This window comes from Uranotaenia lowii, chromosome 3, assembly GCF_029784155.1.
Source record: "Uranotaenia lowii strain MFRU-FL chromosome 3, ASM2978415v1, whole genome shotgun sequence".
Lineage (NCBI taxonomy): Eukaryota > Metazoa > Arthropoda > Insecta > Diptera > Culicidae > Uranotaenia > Uranotaenia lowii.
Window position 1 is genome coordinate 40,294,389 of NC_073693.1, and position 25,719 is coordinate 40,320,107.

Below are 25,719 nucleotides of genomic sequence, written 5' to 3' on the forward strand. Positions count from 1 at the left end.
AGAATTTCAAAGGTTTACAAAGGTATTAAAAGAGGTTTTTAAGAGATGCTCCTCTAGCGTTAAGGAATTTGATATTTGAGCAATAAAACTTTATCAAACTGCATGATTTCTTCATTCACATTCATGAGTATGATGCAAAATGATGAAACATAGATTTAAAGCTGAGTTTGAATCCAAAAAGCAGGTTGGAATTCAAAAATACTAATGTGTTTTAATAGTCAAACACTATTTCTCTACACCCAAAATTCAGCCTCTGTGCCAATGGCGTTTAGTCAATTTCATAGCATCATTGGTACAAGAAGATAACGCGACCGGCACTGATTCGATTTGCGCCCACCGGTATTAACCTCCCAGCGCAACCGAATTGCGTATGTCTGAATGAAACAAAATAAAAACGTTTTCGCGTCCCTACCCATCGCATCACAAGCCGAAGAAGGATGGAAATAAATACCGGCCAACACCAGGCAGCCAGCGAACCGAGCACTGTGCGTGTGAATGTAGCAAAAGCAACAACAAAAACATTCCTTCAATTCACCGGCAAACAACACCGGCCAAGCTGCCCGGCTTTAGCAGCTGTGTATATGTAGCGTGTGTATGTAATAGCAGGCAGTAAGCAAAGCACAGTTCTCATTCAATGGGTTTCCCGTTCCTTCACTCCCGTTCCCTTTCCCGTTTCCATCTTAAGACAAAGGAATGCATTGAAAGGAGGCCAAACGCCGGGAAGCCGCCGTTGTACGTTTTTTTTTGTGATTGATCGGTAACAGAAAGTCTATGACAAATATACCTCGTCCTGCATGAAGCTCGTTTAGTACACTGGTTAGAATGTCGGACTGGCAAGACGATATGAATGATGATATGAGTTCGAATCTCCCCACAGCGCTGTGGTTATTATTTTTATTTTCTTGTTTCTGGGATGGATTATCCAATAGGAACGAAATCCCATAAAATAATTTTCTTGTTTCGCTTGAATGTAGCGGCCATGCATAGTTTTGGTTGGGAGCCGAGTCCTTATGCCAGTTACGGTTTTTCAAACATACCGTCTTCGGCACAGTGCACATTTCAGCGCATTATCGGCACAGAGATTTGCTAAATAGGCATTGGATTTGTGCAACCTCTTCTATGGGTGTAGTTTTAAGTCATAGATGGCAGCACTATCTGGCCATTGAACCAAATTCATGCCCATTTTCGAATATCCGGGATTAATTAGGGAGTGCTGGATGATTTTGGTTAAGAAATAAAAACATGTACCGTGTGAACGCTTTGGAAATTCTAAGATCACTAAATCTAAAAAAAAATAAATTGCATCAAGGTTACTAAAAGTGAATTTCTTGGACCGATTATCAGAAAAAAGTTATACTTTGCGATGGATCTTGATGGACCAGACGGCTAGCAGTATTATTAGTATGATTTGCAATTGAATCTTGATTTGGTTTTAACTGCAAGATAGTGCTGCCATCTATGACTTGAAACTATAAAAAGTGTGGTTTACTGAACAAAATGAAAGTTTTTGATTTCCAACCTTCTTTTTTCTGATTCAAAATTAATCCCAAATGTTTGTTTCATCATTTCACGTCATTTTAATGAAGGAAGTAAGTAGTTTGATAAAGAATTACACTTCGAATATCAAATTCCTTAACGCTAGAGGAGCATCTCTTAAAACCCCCTTTTAATACCTTTGAAAACCTTTGGAATTCTGGAAAACTTCTTAAAATGCAGTTATCTTTTCAAATAATTCGTAGAAGCATTATTATTCACTTTTACACAGTATATTTTCAAAAATGATATTTTTTTTGTCGAAAAACTCAAGTGCTGCTATTCTTATTTCGCACCTTTTTTTCACATTTTTGGTCCTCAACGCCAATTGCTACGTCCAAAAAAAGTAAACTTATGCTTGATTTATCCGTTAAACAATTCAGAACAAACTGTGGAAGAAAATTTTCGTAATTTTCAATCATTCATACTTTAACAACCAAAACACATAGTGGTGCTATTCTTTCGCTCACTGTATAAGAAGATTTACCAAATTGACATAGTTGATAAACTTTCTGAATTGGCAAAATAGTCAAACCTGTAAAAATAGGCTAAATGGGCAGAAAATACAGGATAGGAATAAACAGGCAAAAAATGCAAAATGAGCAAAACAGACAAAATTACTGAAGTAATCAAAATACTTAAAATATGATCCAAATAGTATATACAGGGCGCATTCGATTCTACCTTAACTCGATTATCCGTGTATTTTGACTCGATTATCGGTTTAATTTTTTTTCGTGCTTTCATTAACATTGCAAATCATGAAGAACCAATCATTTGGCCTCGTTTAGAAGTAAATGTTATTGCAAATAAAAAAAAAATCAACAAAATTATAAATTTAATCGTTATTTTTCCAGAAGATTAACAGGGGAATGTCTTTTGGCGTTGAAAAACAATAAATTCAATTGACATCACTGCTTGTGCCTCGCGAAGTATGGCATGAAAAGTAATCATGCCATACATCACTAAGCACCAAGGTTGCCGAAAAAAATTCTGTGTTTGTGCGATAAAAAATTTTGACTTTCTGTGATTTTACCCAAAAATTCTGTGATGGCTTTCTGTGATGGAAATAGCAAATGTTCCTAGAAAAAGTCATGAAAAGTTGAGTTTTTTTACATTTTACTCGAGAAAAATCAATAAACATCACCAATCCCATCATGTTTATTCAAAACAAAGTAAGAAGTTCAAAATTTATGTTGATGTTCCAATTTTAATTTTTAAAATACGAATGAAATTTTAAAAATCTGTGAAATCTGTTAATATTTCCAACATTCTATACTCTGTGACACAAATTTTGTGATGAAAATTTGCATACAATTCTGTGAAACTACAGATTTTTCCGTGATTTCGGCAACCTTGCTAAGCACCCAGCAGTGATGTCAATTTAATTTATTGTTTTTCAATGACAAAAGACATGCCCAAATTAAACACCTAATATCTTTTTTGTCTATTAAGATACGAAGTTACGATCTTCGACAAAGTTGTTTCGGCGGAAAATTTCCTTGAGACATTTTCATAGAGTTCAATACAAAATATTCAATTTTTCCATACACACTTCAAATTTTAATTTTAGTAAACGTTACTTAATTCTGCAAACAATCAAGGAGGAGTTTTGAACCAAAACGAAACATTTTAGACCCCAGAAGAAATGAGAAATTCAAAAATTACCCCAAATCGGCTCAGTCTAATGTCGCAATCTTCGAAAATGATTCTTTCTGTTCGGCTCCAAGTGATTTAATCGTCGGACTTGCAAGTGATCATAATTTCGAAGAATCGTTTGAATTTTTTTTTGGAATGTGCAGTCAAAAGATTTCATCGCACGGCTGACTTTTAATTGCAGACACGTTCGACGTTCTGTTCGCAAGGGAGAAAGAATCATTTTGCAACTTTGCATGATGGTTCTTGATGACGTCGGGTGATTAATAATTCATGTAGACTTGGAATGTCAGATGAAATAAAGAAATAAATGTAAATGTAAATGTAAATTAAAATCGGCGCTGCATGCAACAAAAAGGAATCTCTTTGCTCAAGTTAGAACCAAGGTTGCCGAAAAAATCTGTGTTTTTGACGAAAAAAGTTCTCGAGCTCCAGGGTGGATTTGATTTAAATCAAACTTATTTAATCACGATTTAAATCACTACTCAAGGCTTGATTTAAATCAATGATTTAAATAAAACTTTCTACTCAAACTCAGTGAATAAAAAATCTTGAAGTCAGTAAATTTGAAATGATCTATCACACAGATTCTGTGGCAAAATTTTGCTCAAAATTCCATTAAAATAACAGATTTTTCTGTGATTTCGGCAACCTTGGTTAGAACTCACGGCGTCGTTAGGCGAATGTCAAAAATTAATTCTCAAATAAAACGTCGAAAATCGGAAGCATAAAATCAAATCGCTTGTCGAAAGTCAAATAATTGTCTACGTTTTAAAGTAATAAATCAAGATTAAGGTTGAAAATTGAGTTTCAAAAGTTGAAGGTTGAATATCGGAAGTATAAATCGATAGTCTGAAATCCAGTAAAAAATCGAAAGACAAGAGTCGAGAGTCAAAAGTCGAAAAGCTATTGTCAAAAATCAATTCTCAAATCAAAAGTCCGAAATAGGAAGCATTCAATTAGGTCGCTAGTCAAAAGTCAATTAAATTAAAACTAATCTGATACGAAAACAAAAATGAAAACCATCAGCCTCCTGGGGACTGGAAGTCGAAATTCAAGTTAAAACTCGATAGGCGAAAGTCAAAAATCAACTCTTAAATAAAATGTTGAAATTCGGAAATATAAAATCAGTTCGCTAGTCGAAAGTCAAATGAATGTCTAAGATTTAAAGTAATAACTCAAGATAGAGATTGAAATTTTAGAGTCAATTAAAGTTGAAGTTGGAATTGGAAATAGCAGTTAAAAAGTCAAGTCGATAATCAAAATCTGAAAGTCGAAAATAAATAGTCGAGAAAGACGAAACTTGAAAATCGAAAGTCGATAGCCGAAAGTCAAGAGTAAAAAATCATGTCACAAGTTAAAGAAACTATCTAGTCCAAAGATCAAAGCCGAAAACCAAAAAAAAAATTTGAATCGAAAGTTTGAATGGGAAAGTAAAACAACGAAAATCAGAAGTTTAAAGACAAATGGCGAAAGAAGAAAGACGACTATTGAAAATCTAAAGTCAAAAGACAAAACGCAAAAATAAACAAAATTGGAAGCTATGGGTAAAAATTCAAAACTTCAAAACCGAAACAAAATTCACAATAAATCAAAAATTAGAATTCTTAGTTCAAAAATTCAAAATTAATCGTCAAAGTTCGAAGTTCAAATTCCAAAGTCCTTTGACGACAAAAATCCTAATAAGAAAGCCAAAAGTCCTGATGCAGTTAGATGCAGGATAAACATAATGATCCTTGGAATCAAAGTAGTTGGCAATCCAAAGCAGGGTTGAAAATTTTCAGTCATTCATAAGGACGGCGAAATTTATTTTAGATCACTATGCACAAGAAAATAAAAGATCAGTCATGGATCATGTCATGACAGAAATATTCCGATAATGTGAAAGTAAATACCATTCACATTCACGTGATGTAAATAAATTTCACGTATGAGGGCAATGAATGAAATTCGGAACCAAATAAAATATTTTTAAAAGGCTTCTAAAAACGCTTATCTCCATTTTCTTTTTTAAATACTATTGTTAGTTAGCGTTTGTTATAGTACAGCATATTGAAAATTAGCTTGGCAAAAAAGTTGCCAAAAATTGCACTGGTGACATTTCTCATAACCCATTTTTACCATCATGTCATGACCGAAATATTGGAGATCTCAATGATCAATGACATAATGAAAAAATCTTTCTTTACCAAAACAATCATTCATAGCATGCTTTCGTCGCGAAAAAGTTTTAAACTAACGACATGTGAGGAAAAGAATGGTCAATTTTTGACTCTTGACTATGACATAAGCCCGTCCCTGCTTACCCCGTTTTACGGTACTTTTTATCGGTAAAATAACACGCATTTTTTGCAGTTTTGAATAATTTCGAATAACAAAATTGATTCACTGATAATTTTCGTTTTTCACACACTTTCACTTACGATTTCGAAGTTCAAAACGGAAGTATGAATTGAAAGTTGAAATGTTGAAGATATAAGTTGGAAATTGAAGGTTATAACGTGGAAGTAAGAAGTTAAACGTAAAAAACGGAATCCACAATTTTAAAGTACGAGTTCTAATTTAGAACTCACAGGCGAAAGTCAAAAATCAATCCTAAATTGGAAGATGGATAGAAAAAAAAATTGAAAATCATAAGGAAATAATTATCAGTTTTCTGAGACCAGAATTTAAGGAACCTAATGATGATATAATATTCTAAAATAAATATTCATGTATGATATTCTAATTTATTCAAACATCAAACTGTGCTTTTAATAATTTATTATGGTGTTACATTGCAAATGTTCAAGCGCTCTTTGGAAAGTTTATTCACACCGTGAATTAATTAGGTGGAATTCCATAAATTCCCCACCGGTAAAAGTGGGGTATTACTAATTACCGCCAAATATGTTTCGAAGAAAAATGCCTCTTTCCTTCACCATAAAAGCTCGACAGCTCGCGTTCGCGTTAAATGGGGAAATAAAATTTTTTTCCCACTGAACCGTAAACATTCCCTGGCCCTGGTTCTCGGTATCACACTCGTTGATGGGTTCATAAATATTGCCGAAATTAACCTGCCACAGTTACAGGGGCGCGCCCATAAATCGTAAACCACAGAAGAAGAAAAAATATTTAGATCACACATTAACTGTCTAAACCCATCAAAGTCTTATTTAGTAGGTAGGGTTGTTAATTTTTCCAACGCACTTCAAGGTACCGGAAAGTTCAGCCAGATCTTTGGGGTTAAGATTTATTCCGGCCTTTCCTCGGTTTGTTTGTTTGCTTTGCCGATGAAAACTGTGCAATCGGAAAAATAGTAAACACATGTAAACGAGCTGGAATATTTCAAAAGTTTTTATTGCCCCTACGATTTTCGGTTGATGTGGATTGGCATACAATTTATTGATCAACTAGCAGAGCGGAATTCGCTTTGGAAAATCGCTTCAATTATGGTGCTAATTGATGGCAGCGGCGCAGCTGGAAGAGGAGATTTTCGATAATTGGGAAGAACATTTGTTCGCCATTTGCTGCAAATTTTGCAAATGCTTTTTTTTGAGGTTTTATCTTACGGAATGGCTTTTAATGGGTAATTTTATCTAGATTGGTCTTTAATTTTTTTCGACGGTTTGCGAATTGATTACACTAGTTTACAGCATTTTTGAAATAAGTAAAATCGGGCGCTTAATCCGATATTGATGTCAAAAAAACATCTAGTAGAATAATTTTTGAGTTATGCTCCTACGTCATTCTCACCACAATCTTTCTCCTTCCTCTATCATTACAGGTCTTTGTCAATAACGAACAGGTGACGACAATCGGCGAGGGCGGTAGTTTCGGCGAGCTGGCCCTCATCTACGGGACCCCTCGAGCGGCAACGGTTCGGGCCAAAACCGACGTCAAACTGTGGGGCATCGATCGCGATAGCTATCGGCGGATCCTGATGGGTTCCACCATCCGGAAGCGGAAGATGTACGAAGAGTTCCTTTCACGGGTGTCGATTTTGGGTAAGATTTAAGAATCAATTTGATTTGGATAATATAATTAAATATTTGATTTTTTTTTTCAGAGAGCTTAGACAAATGGGAACGGCTGACGGTGGCGGACGCATTGGAACCGGTCATATTCGAGGATGGGGAAACGATCGTGCGGCAGGGTGAACCGGGCAACGATTTTTACATTATTGTGGAAGGTTGCGCCACCGTGAGGCAAAAACGGGATGAGGTAAGCATTTTTTTAAACTATTTCAGGAGTGTTAGAAACTTTTTATCGCATTGCAAAGGATTACTTCTTTTTAATTATTCACATGTTGTGATAATTGATCGTGGAAGATCTTCTAAACAAACTTGTATCTAAGTGTTTATTAAAGTCATGAGAATGTGTTGTCTAATAAAAAAGCAATCTTCACATAACTGCCCACTAGTCTGTTGCAGAGAAGAACATAAAGCTTTCCAAAACTACTGTGATAGCATTAGCTACGAGACGAAACATTGCACTACGACCTCTAACATTAGATGATGAAGTGCTTAAATAACTTCGAATCTCAGGTTGGATATTTGGGCCTTATACTAGATTCGAAGCTATTATGGAATTCACATATAGAGTAATTAATAGACAAGTCTTAGGAAGCTCTGTTGGTCTGTCTTAAAGGAGCAGAGAAAAATGAAAACTTAGGCCAGAAATTATCTACCCCTACTACATCAATTCATTGAATCAGAGCCAGATCATAGTGCCTTAAGACTTTCCGTTTCCAAAAACAAAACTCTCTATGAGGGGCGTCTAAAATGACATCTAAAATCCTGAGAAAAAATTAAAACAAACTCACAGAATACCTAAGTAACCAACTAAAGCTTTATACCAGCACTCAAGTGCTAAATTACATTATATCAGCCCATCAAGTGAAATTTTGCATTATAACAGCCCTGCGAGTGCTATGCGGCATCATATTAGAACTACATATATGTACCACTCTTTTAAAATGCAACTAGCTTTTTATAATGAAAATAATTTAATCACCGGTTGTTGTTATAATTTTTACACTTATTGATATTTCTCGGTGAGTAAAACAGCAAATTAATTTTCACGTGACGTTTCGGGTTACTTTGCTTCACCCATCATCAGACGTCTAAAAAATATTTATTATAATAAAAAGTTTTCGAAATTACTAAATTGAAAAATTACAATACTTTTTTTTTTTAAACATCCACTTACAAAAATAGAAAGCAGCACAATTTTCCTCCTAATCAGCTGCTGGTCGATTTTTAACTGTCTCTTCTCTCAGTGAAAATTAATTTGCTGTTTTACTCACCGAGAAATATCAAAAAGTGTAAAAATTATAGCTTTTTATAAGCTTTGCACAATGCTTTTGAAATGCAACATGGCTCTAAATCAGAATGACAATTCTATATTTTCTAAGCATTAAATTGGCATCACTTAAGCTTGCTTTAATGCTTTAAGTACTGTGTAAGCATTACAGTGGCATTAGGCCAAACCACATTAGTATTGATTGATGCTGAATTTATGCAAATTTAGGGCACCGGTTGCCAGAAATTTGATTCAAATAGGCCTTTTTTCATAGATTTAACGCGGACCTGATAGGTCCACAAGCAGAAACACTGAAAAATGTCCGATCCATGGGTATCATGAGTTCAGCCGAAAAATAAAAAAAAATCTTGTAAAAAATTTAACCCGAGAGATCCCCTAAATATGCATTAGCCAACATAAACCAAATTCATTAGCATGGCAAAAAAAAAAATGAAACCAAACAAAAATCGAAAAAACAATCTGCATGGTTGTACCTCATTTGCATTTTCCCAGCCTTTTGCCCGTCAATGCTATAGCATCAATCAATGCTAATACAGTGCTTTTATAGGGTTATACCAGTTTCTGCACTAAAACAGAAGTAAATTTAGCCAAAACGCTCACAGGGCTAAACGATGCACAGAATCAAGCTCTAGTTAGCTGACGTTAGAGCAGAATTGGTGCTTGTTTCAGTGCTTATGGTTACTTGGGTATGTTTATTCTGTGTCCCAGGCCACTGCGGTACCCAAGGGAATGAAGGAGCAAACCAGCTAGCCAGGGAAGGTTCTCAGAGACTGTTGATTGGACCTAAACCTTTCTGCGGAGCATCGAGGAGTGCCTTGATTATGGAGTTCAAGTACTGGGAAAGCACCATTAGTGTTTCCAACTATGTTACTGCCGAATCCATAAGGGATCAAGCCTAAGCCCTCGAATCCCTGGTCGTTCCTCTGTGGACTCAGTGGAGGGTGGGCACACAAGGCCTTCTTTTGTTGGCTGAGCTCAAGCGTGAGACAACGGAGGTCTCAATGACGGCTCCTGGATCTAATGGACGAATTAGGAGTTCTTTCTAGTGTGTATAGAGTAATCAAAAACTTTTAATAAATTTACTTTTTATTTAATGCCCTATCCTTATAAAGTTTGTGTATGTGTGTTTAGTGTGTAGCTTTAACAAGCTGGGTCCAGATGGCGATGACTCGACGTTGATATCTTCCGGGAAAGCGGCAAAAGCCTTCAAAGAGCGGTAGGGATTTCCGCGTGAGTGGTTCGCTACCCAACGGGGTGTTTTGGCGGGATTTGATGTTCAATAGCGTATTGTGGTGACGGAGATTGACTTGGCGGATCTGGGCGGCATGTGGCTGGGGACTTGGCAGATGGTGGTGTAACGGATCGTGGCCGAGCTGATCGTGATGTGTCGGACCGAGGTGTTGCTTAAACCCGATATCAGAATACGTCGCTATTGTGTTGTGCACATTGTTGTGTTATTGTGCGACTATTCTAGCTTCGAAAATGGCACGTTTCAAGATGAGAAACTCGCTGACAGTTTCGGGTCCTGAGGGAATCATGTTATATTAGCCCAAGCTATCTTAGATGTTTCTTCTATATTCGCAAGCTCACCTGATCCTCTTTGAAACCTTCGTTCGGTAAAATTATCTCAAATCACCATCACGATAAGTTTACTGCTGACCGATCAATTATGGGACGCCTTTTCCCTCCAAATAATCTTGTATTTCATTTACCGGTTTCCATCTCACTCTTTCGTGGTTTGCCATAAAACAGTAAGCAATGTTTAGACCAGCTTTGAGGTTGTATGTCGAATTGTGTGTGGTGAGCAGTTTTCTGAATATTGTGTATATTCAAAAAGTTTCAAGATAAGTCTACCCTGAGTATAGTGGGAAACGAGCACAAACTCAAGACTCCATAAATACGAACGGTAACAATTAGAGAACAGCAGAGTTAGCAGCTTGGGCGAAAAGATGAATTGAACTAAGTTCACGAATATTCAAGAGCATGTCGAACTTCAGTAAACACGAGTTAAGTGCTTACACAAGTCTCTTAACAGGGCATTGTCCTACAAAACAGTAACTCAAAAGGACTATCAAAAGGATAAACAAAAACAAAATGAAGAACACCTTCTATGCAACCGCTGTGCTCTCCTCAATCTCAGAAAGGGTATACTTGAGCAACATAATAGGCGCACATGACATATGGTTGCATATCAGTCCTAGAAGGTTCATTCGCCGCCGGCCGTGGCCTAGAGGATAGCATTCCAGTCTTCTAAGCTAGAGTCCATGAGATCGAATCCCGATCACGGCACACATAGTACTCTTTCTGTGGTCTGGTGGTTTTAGCATTTGTAAGATGCTGCCCATAATATCCTTGAAAGATGTACGCCTTAGAGTTAAGTAAGTTAGATCTCTTCAAAGAAACATGAAGTTTCACTGAGATCCTATATGTGTGTGTTCGTTTAAAAAAAAAAGGTTATATCACAGGGTAACGGACCTATTTTGGATCGCTTTTTCTATCGAAACATATCGTCGTTTGTTGCAAGGCCCAATATTTCGTTTATTCGATAGTTCCTCTGTGCCGTATTTTGAACCACCATGTTTCTCGATAGCAATTGGTTTATACGTATAATTAAGATAAACTATGTATTTTTACTCTTGTAGTCAACGTTTATTTACTTGTAATTTCTTCGATAACCTGCCTTCTTCAACTTTTTCGCAGCCTTCTCCTACATTTGTTTTTTAGGTATTTAGTATTGCGTACAAATCAACCCTCTGTTATTTGTTATGCTGTAAAACAAAAATTGGTGATTAGGAAAAGGAAATAACCAACTGAAAACTCCTCCATTTATGAAGTTAGTTTTAAATGATTTGGAAATTCCGAAAGCACATTGCAATCTCAACGAAACTTGTTGTGCAGTGTAACATAATGATCAGTTTTCTGTGGCCAGTTGGCTTAAACGCAACACAACTCACTTTCAAGTGACTCAATGATAAGTTAAGAAAATCCTCCATCACACTCCGCGACACTAATTGATTTATCTTTTCATCCAAAACCTAAGTGAATTTGTTTTGGCTTTAGTTAGCGTACCTATGTACATATGTAGATTCAAGCAACTTCGAGCCCTTTAACCCTCTGAAATTCAGATTTTTTTCGCTGAAAAAATCACAGAAGTTAACTTTTATGATTGAAAACTACTTTTGTTTTACAAATATCCTTAACGTTGAGGAAAAATAAAACTTTTTTTTTTATTAATTGCATAACTACAGGGGCTCAAGAACTAATTTTCAGCACTTTTTCGGTTGTAGGTTTAAACATTTCTACAATTTTTTCCTAACTTTTGAAACATATATTGATTGTCTCAAAGCTATAATTTTCTGTATCTTTTGTTAAAATTGTTCCACCAATAACTGAGATATTTCAACTTAATCAAAAATTAATCAAGAAACAAATTTGTCGATTTGATGTCGTCTTTTGACAACCCCGCCCTAAGCCGAGGTTTATGTTTCATGACTTCAACCTAAGTTAGGATCAAATTTTACTCAAAAAATTAAATCTTAATAGTTGTTACTCTTAGGCCGATGACATAGTGAGTGCGATGCGATGCGAACCGGCGAATGCGATTTGATGCGGTGAACCACATTCGATGAAAATGTATGCGAATCGCTTAAACCTGACATACTCAACGCGGCGAAGCAGTTGTCAATTTGTTCCGCCGCTCGAGTTTGCGTAAGCTGCGTTCGTCAAGTCGCACTCACTATGTCATCGGCCTTAGACCTTAATGTCAATAATTTGCATGAAGCTTCCAAAATAACAATTTCTAAAAAGTAGATCCATTTAAAGATTTCTCATGTTTTTAAGTTTTTCTAAGCTGTAGCTTTTGTGTGCTTGTTCAACATTTGCTATTAGTAAAAATTGTAAGATTCACATGTCCTAAAGCATTCGGAGCCAAAAGTAAGTTAAAATAATGATTTTCTTTGGATTTATACCGATTATAGCAACCCCTGTCAAAAGACGGGTTGGGTTTAAGAGAGTTCATAAAATACACAAATACCAAAATTTCAAATTTAATTTTTCATAAGCATTCTATTCATATCGTCGTACAACGTCTTATTACGTTCATGAACATTTAACTTTAAGTTTAATACCCAGGTTGTGGTGAGTTGTCCAAAATAAGTTGTCCAAAATAAGTCCCTAAGGAATGAAGTAGGACCTATTTTCGACATGGGTCAAATTGCAATTGGAACCGTTTTTTTTGTTCTTCGAGCTTGCAAGTGTTTTATCATAGCTGCGAACATGTTTGTAGTTGAATTAAACTATAACAGTTATGCTGAAAACCTCTTTAAAGTTGACTCACATAATGGCACGTCTTCCTGAAATAGGCTTGATTCGATCCAACTGTGAAAAATCAAAACTTAATTTTCAATTTTCTATCCCTAACCAGCTTATTAGGAACATTCAAATAGAATGTTAAATATGTTTAGAATGATAGTATGGAGCTTTAACTATATTTATTCAAATTTTGCATGAATAACTTTATTTCTGAGTAAAATATTGAAAAATAGTTCCAAGGTGGTCCAAAATATGCACCTAGTCCAAAATAAATCCGTTGCCCTATATCCTAATGTACTGTTTACATACAATTTTTTGTGATTTTCTGTCAAGTAGGTAGTTTTTGAGATAGCGTTCTATAAAGAAGTTCATCGACTTTAATTTTTGGGCGCCACGTTCACCATCTATAATGTTTACTATGAACCACCTTTTTCAACACATTACTTTTTCTGTTTCCTGGAGCTTGACTTGACAACGTGTGTTAAAAATTTTAATTTAATCCATATTACGGCAAATTTAGACGATTATCCTCCTTTGTAACAAGAACAACATATTTAGTTGACTTTTTATATCTCCACCACAGTTTTCGCGTTATGGCACGATTCCAGATCCAACCAAAACCGAGTATCAATTTTGTGGGACCTATGGTACTTTTCAAGAAAAACAGTCAGTCTTCTTTGTACATTTCTCCATTCATTGCGTCATTGGTTATGTAACAGCAGAGGACTGAACCAGCTGTCAAATCGCATACAAACGCACCGTATCAAATTTTTGGTACCAGAACGTCAATGTGGTTCCCGAAATTAAACACTTCACCCCATAACAGACTCGAAATAGGGAAACATTTTTGTTGCCAATCGCATCTGTTGTTGTCATACTGCAGATTTAGAATCAATTTTAACAAGGATTATGCTGAAAACTTTGCATTTTGTGCCCAACCATAATTTATTAATGTTACCAAAGATCCCTTTGATTGACATTCCCGAGCCGCAGATATCATTTTAAGGATTATTAAAATTTGCCTCTGGTTGAAATTGTTGCAATGAAGACGGCCATGTTGCCCATATACAGTACCGTTCATAATTGTATAGAAATTGGAAGCACGCGCACTGTCACTTCGAATTTGAACTTCCATAACTTTTGACTCTGATGATATTTTTTGATAAAATTTTCTGCGTTAGATAGACCAATTATCACACTATTATATCACAAAATTTGAGCTTTCTGGAGTTTGTGTGGTCTGAGATACAGTAATTCTACAAAAATCGGACTTTTTGGACTTTTCTCATTCATACTGCAATATCTCAGGAACTACACTACATTTTTTGTTGAAATTTTGCAGAGTGCTTGTTGAAATATAAAGTAAGCATGTCTGAAGTTTTTGAAAAGTTTTATCGATTGGATCAAAAGTTACGGGAGGTACAATTTTTCAGGCATTAACCTAAAAATGCGATTTCTATAGAATTTTGGACGATTTATGAGAACATAATCGTTTCCATCCACAAATCAGTCAAAAAATGTCTGGCAAAAGCAATGATGAAATGAAAAAATGAAATTAAAGATCTATTTGTGTTTTGAAATCAGAATCTCACAATAATGTTTTGATTTTTTGGTTGAAATAGATTTACTGGTTGTAAAACATAAAATAGGACTTTCCTATGAAAACAATCGTCCATAATTCTATAGAAATCGCATTTTTAGGTTCATGCCTGAAAAATTGTACCTCGCGTAACTTTTGATCCAATCGATAAAACTTTTCAAAAACTTCAGTCATGATAGCTTTACATTTCAGCAATCACTCTGCAAAATTTCAACAAAAAATGTAGCGTAGTTTCTGAGATATTACAGTTTGAATGAGAAAAGTCAAAAAAGTCCGATTTTCGTAGAATGACTGTATCTCAGGCCACACAAACTCTAGAAAACTCAAATTTTGTAATATAATAGTGTGATAGTTGATCTATCTAACGCAGAAAATTTGATCAAAAAATATCATCAGAGTCAAAAGTTATGGAAGTTTAAAGTCGAAGTGACAGTGCGCGTGCTTCCAATTTCTATACAATTATGAACGGTACTGTACGTGTTTCACTCGTTTCAATTTTCTTCTTCCTATGGGTTTCTTGACTGAAAACCTGGTACGGAAATGTTTGCTTTCTTCAGCCCCTTGTGTAACAGTAACTGATTTGCGGCTTCCAGAGATTGTCATCCCCCTGAAGTGCTAGACATCAAATGTTCATTTTTTTCCTTGTTTAACTCCGAAATATCAAGGCGAGACTTATCAATGAAAATTTTTCTGACAGGAAACCTGCCAGGTGTCTGCTAAAGACTCAGGTAGAACATTACAAAATCTTTCAAAATATCTCCCCGCTAGGGTTTCAAATATTTTGCGCACGATTTGGCCACCGTATTTTGTGCATTTTACCAGTGGGCAGGTTTCTTACCATGTAGAAATTAAGTAAAGGCTGTTTACTATTCAAGTAGACAAACCAGTCAGATTGTTTTTATTTTATTCACTTGAGTCATCTTCACTTTGATTTTAATTTAAGCTCACTGTTTGATACTCAAGGACTACTTTACCAGCTGTTTTTACATATGTTTCCAGAAGCGTAATACGCCATGCTTATCATTGGAAAGGTTGAATAAGCTGTTACGCGCCCATTTAATGGAACTTTTGATTTCCTTGAACCTACTATGTAGATTTTACGAAGTTCTCATCCGTTCCTTTTTCTCTTTCCCTCTTTTCCAGAACGAAGAACCCGCCGAGGTGGGCCGCCTGGGGCCCAGCGACTATTTCGGGGAGATCGCGCTGCTGCTGGATCGCCCCCGTGCCGCCACCGTCATCGCCCGCGGACCGCTCAAATGTGTCAAACTGGACCGGGCCCGGTTCGAGCGAGTCCTGGGCCTTTGCGCTGACATTCTCAAACGAAACATCACCCAGTACAACAGCTTCGTTTCGCTATCGGTCTAAAGAAGGATTTTTTTTTCTATTTATGAAAAATTATTTTCGCGGATTTGTGATTCAAATGGAAGCCGGCTTCTCTTTTATTGAAAGGATTTTGGGGAACAGAAACTGGCGAGTGAAAGAATCGAAGTTATATTTTACTAGAAAACCGGAACCGACAATTGAGGCTTGCAAGGGGAGCCAATCTTTAGCCTAGGCAAAGGTCAGCACTATTTTAGGGAAGTCAGCAGATTTTGGATGCGGCTCTTATCCGAATAAGTTTGCGAACATCTAATAAGTTATCACCACCACACGTTTACTTAATTATATAGGCCTTAAGCAACTGCTAGCACACACATAAACACACACTAATAAAGAAAAAAAAACACTTTTTTAAATGTTCATTACAAAATACTGTTCATCTCGCCACTCATCGTCCAGCCTGAGAGAAATATATATACCTAATAAAAGAAAATTAATTATAGAAGTCAAAATAATAGGGAAAACATGCGCAAATGAACAAAAAAAAACTGAGCATTGTTAGAACGTATAAAAAATATAAGTATATTAAAGAAACTAATGATGGCATCAACAAATTTGAAACTTTAGAACGAGCTGTTATTTTATTCTCTCATCGTAATGTTATTAGTGTACAACCTGTGAAAAACAATGAAACGGATTCTCACTATCACACTTTCTCTCACAAGAATGATCAAATGCAATCCCCAGAAGAAAAAAAAAATTCGGATAAAATGTGAACATGTCTTTTAGTAGTCTTTTACAACTTGATACAATTTAATACAATGAGGAGGAAGCAAAAAGAAAAACTTCGGAGAAGAACAGCTCTATCAGATGAAAAGAAAACCAGAAGTGCGATGAAGGACGATTAGTTAGATATCTTTTTCTCTTTATACATCAAACAAAACCATAATTGTACTGCTAATATATATAGTTGATATGGGAGGTGATGAGAAATGATGATCGAAGTTGGTGTCTTTCCTGTCTGGAAGAAACGAAACTGTTTGTAATCCTATGTAAGTGTTATGGAAAATTAAGAAACAGAAACAATGACATATGATTTTATTTTAAACACGGCTAGGTTTTGTCCGACCTCTTTTGAGTAACATAAACCAATTTTTATTCATTCTTCTATTTTCAAAATATTTTCAATACAGTCACATTTAAAATTTTCTCCTTAACGGCCAAATTTGCAATTTTTTTTCATCTCACCTGTGATTCAGTAGTTTGGCTTAAATGAATTCCACAGCTCAACGGGATTTGATTGACATATTTAAGAATTATTAGCCACAATTGAATTGGCCGTCAAAGTGTTACACTAGGCATTCGAAACGGAAAGGATAACAAAACAACTTAGACAAGAAGACAAGGAAGCATACAATCCGGCGAAATGGAAAACAGAACGAACAGAGTTGACTCTTTCATGCTACAAAAGGCTGGACCTTTAACAATTATATTTATATAGTAACAAATGTTTAGTTTAAGATATTTAATTCTTATATTTACTACTAACACCCAGAGCAGTGTAGTGCAGTTACTGAATTGGGGAAAGTTATCGTTAGTTTCTGCTTTCGCTGCTTCCCTTTCGGATCATGGCGTTTGTAGAAACCGTTTGTTACTTTCAATTGCATCCTTGAATATCAGATTTTTCGTGTTTTGGAAATTGCGTAAGGTGCCTCGAAAAGATGTCGGATGTAAATTTTGAGAAAAACGTACATAGCATCAGATCAAAACAATTCACCGACTATTCAAACTTAGTGAACCCACCTCTTATCATTCAAATCAAGTTAAAATTCCATCTTTTTCTCTCTTCTTCTGATGAAGGTAGCCAAATTAGGAGACACAGTTTAACAAAGTAATTTCTCCCTTGTGTAGTGAATGGTTCTAACAAAAAAAATCAACAACATCTTACTAGAGAAACTTCAAATTTCAAATCGTAGGAGGTACCATTGTACCGTTTTTACAAGTATTAGCCACAGATAGGAACGATGCTTTTGAGCGGAACGGAACAAAACAAAACAAAAAAATCTTAAGTAGAAGTTTACAGTTGAATTTCGCTTATCATCTTTGAAACTGAATGAAAACCGAGTCAAAATTTATCAAACAGCTACCAGTAGCATTTTTGAACCGATAAGTTTCTCTCATTGGCAGCAAACTTTTGTGTAAGCGCGCGCTCATTTACATGTAGACTAAGATTAACAACAGCTAGTAACAAGTAACTGCATGTTCGCAAAGTACTATATTATTATTATTACTATTATAATTATGATTATTATTTAACAAAATTTGCTAAATCATCAACCAAACCCACATTCTACTTTTTGGAGTATGATTAGGATGACGGACAAAATAGATGAAAAGAAGGGAGTTTGTTGAATGGGGTGAAAAAAGAATGCAACATAAAAATCAGACAAAACAACCGCAAACATCGTTTATAAACTCTTTACTCTTAGGTTCTCTCTAAGGTGAAAACAAGAATAAAAAATGGATCATACCGACATCGTTGCAGTTTTGTTCTTCGAAATCCATGCAGCTTGGTGAAATCTGAAGTTAAATCAATATTGGACAATATAAATTCGACATCGGCAGCTGGTCAGCTGTCGCTACTTACCGAACTTCTAACAAGAATTGATGGATCGGATAACATCGAACTCCAGCTAAAGTGAATCAACGGTCCTCGTGCAGCAACATCAGGTGAGAGTTTTTTTCATTAGGATTTTAAACCGATTGGTATATTCATCTCCAATCAGGTTAGAATCTTTCGCTGTATTCATAAACCTGGCAAAAAAATTATCATATTTTTAGTCTTATACCGAATCTGTCAAAGTTACAAAATGTCATACGTTTGCCAGAGTTGTGCAAAACGACTCCAAGATCTGAAAAATAACATGAAATCTGTTAAAAGTGTCTTTATTCTCAAACATTTTATCCATACAGCAAAATTTAATAAATTCTTGCTCAACTAAGGCCTAATGGCATTCGTCTCTAACTCCAATCAAAAAAGTTAAAACGTTACCCAAGCAACCAAAAGTTCGGATAACATTCCTCTATCAGGTTTAATCAGCTTAATCGAGTATGCTAATACAACTTCTTTTCAGCTCAATTTTTAAGTAGTTAAACGAACTTTAAAGTTGAAAAAAAGTTCGCATAAATCGCCAAACAACTTCTAACCAGCTTCAAAATCCACTTTATAAGCAGCATAAAAAATCGAAAAAATTACTTTTCCGCTCCTTCAAATTGCCTTCTCAAGTCTGCTATTTTGATACATTTCAATCAACTATATTTGTTACTACCTCACATTACATTTAAAAAACATGTTCTTGCCTAGCCTCGAACCCGAGCTCACCGCTTGAAAGTTGAGATCCATACTTGTTGCCCTATATGAACATCATGAGTGGGCAACGATTTTACTCGATGTGATGATTTTCTTTAAAACGACTTTCAGGTTCTTTATTTCTACTAAATTCCCACTTTCAAGCTGTTAAAAAGTTCTTCCGGAACTTAATGTGTACTTCATATAGTTGTTTCCCAAGTAACGATGTGTTTATTTATGCAAACACGTGTTGAAGTTCGAAAAAAGTATATTTTAGCCTTTAAATCTACTTCAAAGTTTCTATAATACAAAGTTGCTTTTGAACGCCCGTTGGGACTAATTAAAAACTTTCAAGTTTACAAAATAGTACAACAGAGACTTTTTACGAACTATCGAGCTGTACAAAAAGACTTGCAACCCTTTGATAGCTACTTGATTTTGAAAAAAATGAGAAGTACGTAACAAGTAGATTGTTTTCCTTCATACAAACTTTAAAGTTCTCAAAAAGTAGAAACAGAAACCGAAACAGTACTTTAAAGCTTTTTTTGAGTATTGGCTGAACTTGATAAAGAATGAAGTTCCATGGATCTCGAAAAAGCATTTTGAACAGCAAAAAAGTTCCACAGAACTTTTGTACAGCTATATATGAACTTATTAGTTCGTTTCTTAAGTGATATTCGAACTTTTGGTTGCTTGGGTAGTTTATGTTTGTTATTTATTGATTACTCTCTTCGACAACTTAATATCATTGAATCTTGGAGGCCCAAAATCCCAGAGGGACCATTATACAGTATTATTTTTACCAGCACTATCAATATTTACAGATATGACGTTGAATGAACACGTGACCTGATCGGTTTGATTTTAAAGATTCCACATCGGGCACGGTAATGTGGAAAGGTGGTGAGGTTGATCTGGAAGTGCGTCGCTCACGAATCGCTTCTAGACTGACTCGAAAAGCTTTAGTCCTCCGATCGAGTTGGGTGCCCAGACTTGAATACAAGCGAGCGATATGAAGCTTTGGCCAGAAATCCAAGTACTGTTTTCCATCGTTGCAGCTCATTGAACTTTGAGGATTTATCCGCAAGAACACCGAGATTTCGAACGGATTCCACTTTATTAAGAGCCATAGAGATGCGAAATTTCGACCCGAATGCTGCTGAACGCAATAAACTTTATTTTTTTAAGGTAATCATTTATCTGGTTCACAAATGTCATTCATAAATAAGTTGAACAGAAGTGGACACAGATGACTCCTATGAGGAACTCCGAACGGAACTATGCCCAAGCAACCAAAAGTTCGAATATCACTTAAGGAACGAACTAATAAGTTCATATATAGCTGTACAAAAGTTCTGTGGAACTTTTTTGCTGTTCAAAATGCTTTTTCGAGGTCCATGGAACTTCATTCTTTATCAAGTTCAGCCAATACTCAAAAAAAGCTTTGAAGTACTGTTTTGGTTTCTGTTTCTACTTTTTGGGAACTTTAAAGTTTGTATGAAGAAAAACAATCTACTTGTTACGTACTTCTCATTTTTTTCAAAATCAAGTAGCTATCAAAGGGTTGCAAGTCTTTTTGTACAGCTCAATAGTTCGTAAAAAGTCTCTGTTGTACTATTTTGTAAACTTGAAAGTTTTTAATTAGTTCCAACGGGCGTTCAAAAGCAACTTCGTATAATAGAAACTTTAAAGTAGATTTAAAGGCTTATATCTACTTTTTTCGAACTTCAACACGTGTTTGCATAAATAAACACATCGTTACTTGGGAAACAACTATATGAAGTACACATTAAGTTCCGGAAGAACTTTTTAACAGCTTGAAAGTGGGAATTAAGTAGAAATAAAGAACCTGAAAGTCGTTTTAAAGAAAATCATCACATCGAGTAAAATCGTTGCCTACTCATGATGTTCATATAGGGCAACAAGTATGGATCTCAACTTTCAAGCGGTGAGCTCGGGTTCGAGGCTTGGTAAGAACATGTTTTTTCAATGTAATGTGAGTTAGTAACAAATATAGTTGATTAATACGAATCAAAATAGCAGACTTGAGAAGGCAATTGAAGGAGCGGAAGAGTATTTTTTTTTCGATTTTTTATGCTGCTTATAAAGTGGATTTTGAAGCTGGTTAGAAGTTGTTTGACGATTTATGCGAACTTTTTGTCAACTTTAAAGTTCGTTTAACTACTTAAAAATTGAGCTGAAAAGAAGTTGTATTAGCATACTCGATTAAGCTGCTCAGCCCTGATAGAGGAATGTTATCCGAACTTTTGGTTGCCTGGGTGGTGTTTCGAGATTTGATGGAAAGCCTTTCTGTTTTAAAGAAATTTTCCAAACCTTTGTGACACTTTACTTACTTACTTATTTAATGATCCCGCGCCGATCCTCCGGTGCATAGGGCCGTGGTAAAAGACCTCCACTGTAGACGATCCGGAGCCAGCGTCTTCACCTGGTCCCAGTCAAGATTCTCGTCGACAGTTCGGATTTCAGCGGCTAAGCTTCGCCGCCACGAATTTCTGGGTCTGCCTCTTCTTCGATGACCTTCTGGATTCCAATCTAGCGCCTCTCTGCAAATCTCGTTTTCATCTCTTCGCAGCGTGTGCCCAATCCATCTCCACTTACGTTTCCGAATCTCGATTTCTAGCGCCCTTTGATGACACCGGCGATGTAGTTCCTCATTCGAGATCCAGTTGCCAGGCCACCAAGCGCGGATGATATTCCGCAGGCAGCGGTTTACAACTAATTACAGTTTTCGCGTCGTCACCGCATATGTGCACCAAGTTTCGCACCCGTACAACAATACGGATTTGACGTTTGAGCTGAAGATTCGGATTTTAGTTCGTAGAGAGATCTGGTGTGAGCGCCAGATGTTTCGGAGACTCGCAAACGCAAATCGGGCCTTTCTGATCCGTGTTTCGATGTCTTTTCTGGTACCACCATCAGGCGTTATCTGGCTACCAAGATACTGGAAGCACTCCACTTTCTCAACTTGTTGCCCAGCTACCATGAAACTGGAGGGATTTCCTGTGTTGATCTCCATCGACTTGGTCTTTTCGACATTGATTTTGAGACCTGCTGCCTTGGAGCTTTCGGTGAGGTCTTCGAGTTTGCTCTGCATATCCGGTTGCGTTTGGCCGAGCAAAACAATATCGTCAGCCAAGTCAAGGTCGTTCAGATGCTCCATTGTTGAAGAATTCCACGGCAATCCTCGGTTCGGTGCACAGTCGATCGATCCAGTCAGAATCTCATCCATTACGATTAGAAAAAGCAGCGGTGACAAAATACATCCTTGTCTCACTCCAGCAGTTACCGGGATCGGTTCGGACAAGACACCGTCGTGCAAGACCTTGCACGAAAATGCCTCGTATTGTGCTTCGATGAGATGGACTAGTTTCTCTGGTACTCCTATCGCCTTAGAGCCGCCCAGATGTTTTCATGGTTAAGTCGGTCGAATGCTTTTTCGAAATCAACAAACACCAGCAGAAGAGAGTCCTGGAATTCGTTGATTTGTTCCAGTATGATTCGTAGCGTTGTGATGTGGTCCACACATGATCGTCCGGATCGGAATCCAGCTTGTTGCCGTCGGAGTGTAGCGTCAATTTTCTCCTGGATCCTGTTCACTTTGCAGAGTACTTTGAGGGTTGTACAGATCAACGTTATGCCTCGCCAGTTACCGCACTCTGTCAGGTCTCCTTTCTTCGGGACCTTTACGAGGACACCCTGCATCCAGTCGGCCGGGAATGTTGCAGTATCCCAGATGTCAGCGAAAAGACGGTGCAACATTTATGCTGACAGGGCAGAAACGGCTTTAAGCATTTCAGCAGGGATGCAATCGATCCCGGGTGCTTTGTTGGATTTCATGTTTTTGATTGCCGCTTCTATTTCAGCCAGCGAAGGCGCTTCCGAGTTGACGCCATTTATGCGACTTACTGTTGTCGCTTCAAGCTGCGGGTTCTGTTGGCCATCGCTATTCGTGACTCGGAAGAGTTGTGTCCATCGTTTGAGCTGATCTGTTCGATCGGTCAATAACTGACCTGCTTGGTCTTTCAGCGGCATTCTTGCATTAGTCCTTGCACCACTGAGGCGGCGAGAAATGTCATAAAGTAATCGGATATCTCCATTGGCGGCGGCTATTTCCCCCTCTTCGGCTAGGGAGTTTGTCCAGGCTTTCTTGTCTCGTCTACAAGCTCGTTTAACTGCCTTTTCCAGCTCCGCATATCGTAAGCGGGCGGCTGCTTTGGCTGACCCGGTACATGCCTGCTCAATTCCGACTTCCGCCTTTCTCCGATCATCGACCATCCTCCAAGTTTCATCCGACATCCATTCACTTCTTCTTCACTTCCGTCTGTCGGCAGCTCCGAGGCTCGGGATTCTAGCTGTTCAACGTATGCCCTTTTCACCTCTGGATTCTCCAACCGGCGGACGTCGTATCGACACCCGACTTTCTCTTCGCGCCGTTGGACACGCGCAACTCTCAGTCGTAGCTCGCCAAGAACGAGGTGATGGTCAGATGCAATGTCTGCGCTTCGTTTGTTGCGTACATCAAGAAGGCTCCTTCTCCATTTTCGACTGATGCAAATGTGGTCAATTTGATTTTCTGTTCGGCCATCTCGGGATACCCAAGTGACCTTATGTGCTGGTCGATGGGGGAAGAGCGATCCACCGATCATCATGTTGTTTTTGCCACAAAATTCTACAAACAGCTCTCCGTTTTCGCTCATCTGTCCTAGGCCATGGCGCCCCATGATGCGCTCAAGGTCCTGATTGTCGGAGCCAATCTTTGCGTTGAAGTCGCCCAAATGCATTTGAATGTCACCCTTCGGAATTTTCTCTACCACGCTGTTCAGTTGACTGTAAAACTGCTCTTTCTCCTGCAAGTCGGCAACGTCAGTTGGCGCATAACACTGGACTATTGTAAGGTTTCTAACCCGTGTTATAAATCTGGCTACGATTATTCTTTCGTTTATCGGTTCCCATCTAATGAGGGCCGCGTAGGCCTGCGGGCTTAACAGGAAACCAACTCCTCGTTCCCGAGTAGCATGTTCTCCTCGTATGCCAGAGTAAAGCAGGACTTGCCCGGACTGTGTCTTGTGTTCTCCAGTGTTAGGCCAACGGACTTCGCTCAGTCCCAGAATTTCAAGCTTGAGGCGGCTAGCTTCTCAGAGGCGCAAGCTTGCGAATTTTGATTTTTTTTTGCCCGAGTCGAGTTTTTCTTTGACTCCATCCTTATGCTGCCTGAGTTGGGTAGAGAATCCGCTGTATGTATGGATCTGTTTGATTGGCAGAGAGTTTTATACTCTATATCACCACTACTTGTTTATATGTTGATTTTCGTTTTTTCGTAGGGATGCTCCTTTTTTCCATAATTTTCGATCAAACTTTCTGTTTTTCTAAATTTTCATGCGAGCTTTCTCTAGGAAACTGAGGATTTCCTTTAGTTTTGTAACTTCAAAATTTTGAATAATTTCGATCAGATTGGAATATCGATCCCAATCATAGTGATTCCTTATATGATTGAATTGAATGCATTTGAGAAGTGCATGTTCGGTGGTAAAATTCGTGTTGCATAGTTCGCACAATTTTGTGTCTCGAATTTTCATCACTCCTAAATAATAGGGTGAATAGTCATGGCCACTTAGTAAGCGATTCAAAGTGCGAATTTGAATGTTGCTTAGTTCGATATCCCAATACCAGGGTTTGGTAGAGAAATTTGATTGTAGTTCATAAAATTTGATTCCTTTACTTTCATTGTGCACCATGTTCCTGTACCATAAATTCGTGGATTCGAGTGATTCTGATTTGTATCTCATGTATGCATCATCAAGTCTCAGTTTGTTCTCGAGTAATATTGGTCCGTCTAATCCTTGTTTTGCTAGAACGTCTGCATGTTCATTTCCCTCTATTCCGACATGTGAGGGTATCCATTGGATTTTTACATTTTTTGTTGTAGCTAGTGAGCATATGTCGTGCGTGACTTGATCAAATTTTTTGTTTATAATGTCCCTTTTTAAAATTTTGCAGGCTGACTGGGAATCGGTGAAAATTACAACTCCAGTTCCTTCTTCGTTGTGTATTTGTTCTAAAGCTACTCTTATAGCTAAAAGTTCTGCAGTTGCAATGTTAACATTATTTACTAAGGAAATGCTTATCTTTGTATCGGAAGAGGCGTCATAAATTCCAATGCCACATTTGTTCGTACTTTTAGAAGCATCAGTGTACCATTGGTCACGGTGACTATAATGGTTGTTTATCATTTCTTGGGCCAGTTTTTTCATAACAATTGGAGATGTTTCATTCTTTTTCATTCTTGAGCCTATCATTTGATCTTCTATCTCGACTCTTATTTCTATTTCTGGTTTTGTTTCTGTGTATATCGTTTGAAATTCTTGTATGTTTTTAATGTAAATTCTTTCTAGAAAAGTGTACTTTGCTTCACTTTGAACGTTGTCCAAATCTAAAGAGTGTAGTTGTTGTGCAATTAGATCGTTATGATGGATATGCAAGGCAATACGTTTTTTTGCTAAATAAGTGCGTTTGAATGTCAGCGGTTCTTCTCCAGCTATTGCTGCTAATGTGTTAATTGGTGTAGTTTTAGTACATCCTGTAGCAATTCTCAGACATTGTCTATTCGTTACTTCTAACATGTCAC

General features: G+C 37.1%; 1 protein-coding gene across 5 annotated transcripts in view; it reads left to right on the forward strand.

Annotated features, from left to right (window-relative positions):
• The window catches only part of LOC129757556 (cAMP-dependent protein kinase type I regulatory subunit), a 196,907-nt gene extending 178,649 nt beyond the window's left edge, over positions 1-18,258 (forward strand). For all 5 annotated transcript variants that reach the window (XM_055754826.1, XM_055754829.1, XM_055754827.1 and 2 more), the window contains 3 exons: positions 6,956-7,175; positions 7,238-7,392; positions 15,548-18,258. In XM_055754826.1, coding sequence (XP_055610801.1) covers positions 6,956-7,175; positions 7,238-7,392; positions 15,548-15,769 — 597 coding nt within the window. In that variant the 3' untranslated portion in view covers positions 15,770-18,258. The remainder of the gene's footprint in view (positions 1-6,955; positions 7,176-7,237; positions 7,393-15,547) is intronic.
• The last annotated feature ends 7,461 nt before the right edge of the window (positions 18,259-25,719 follow it).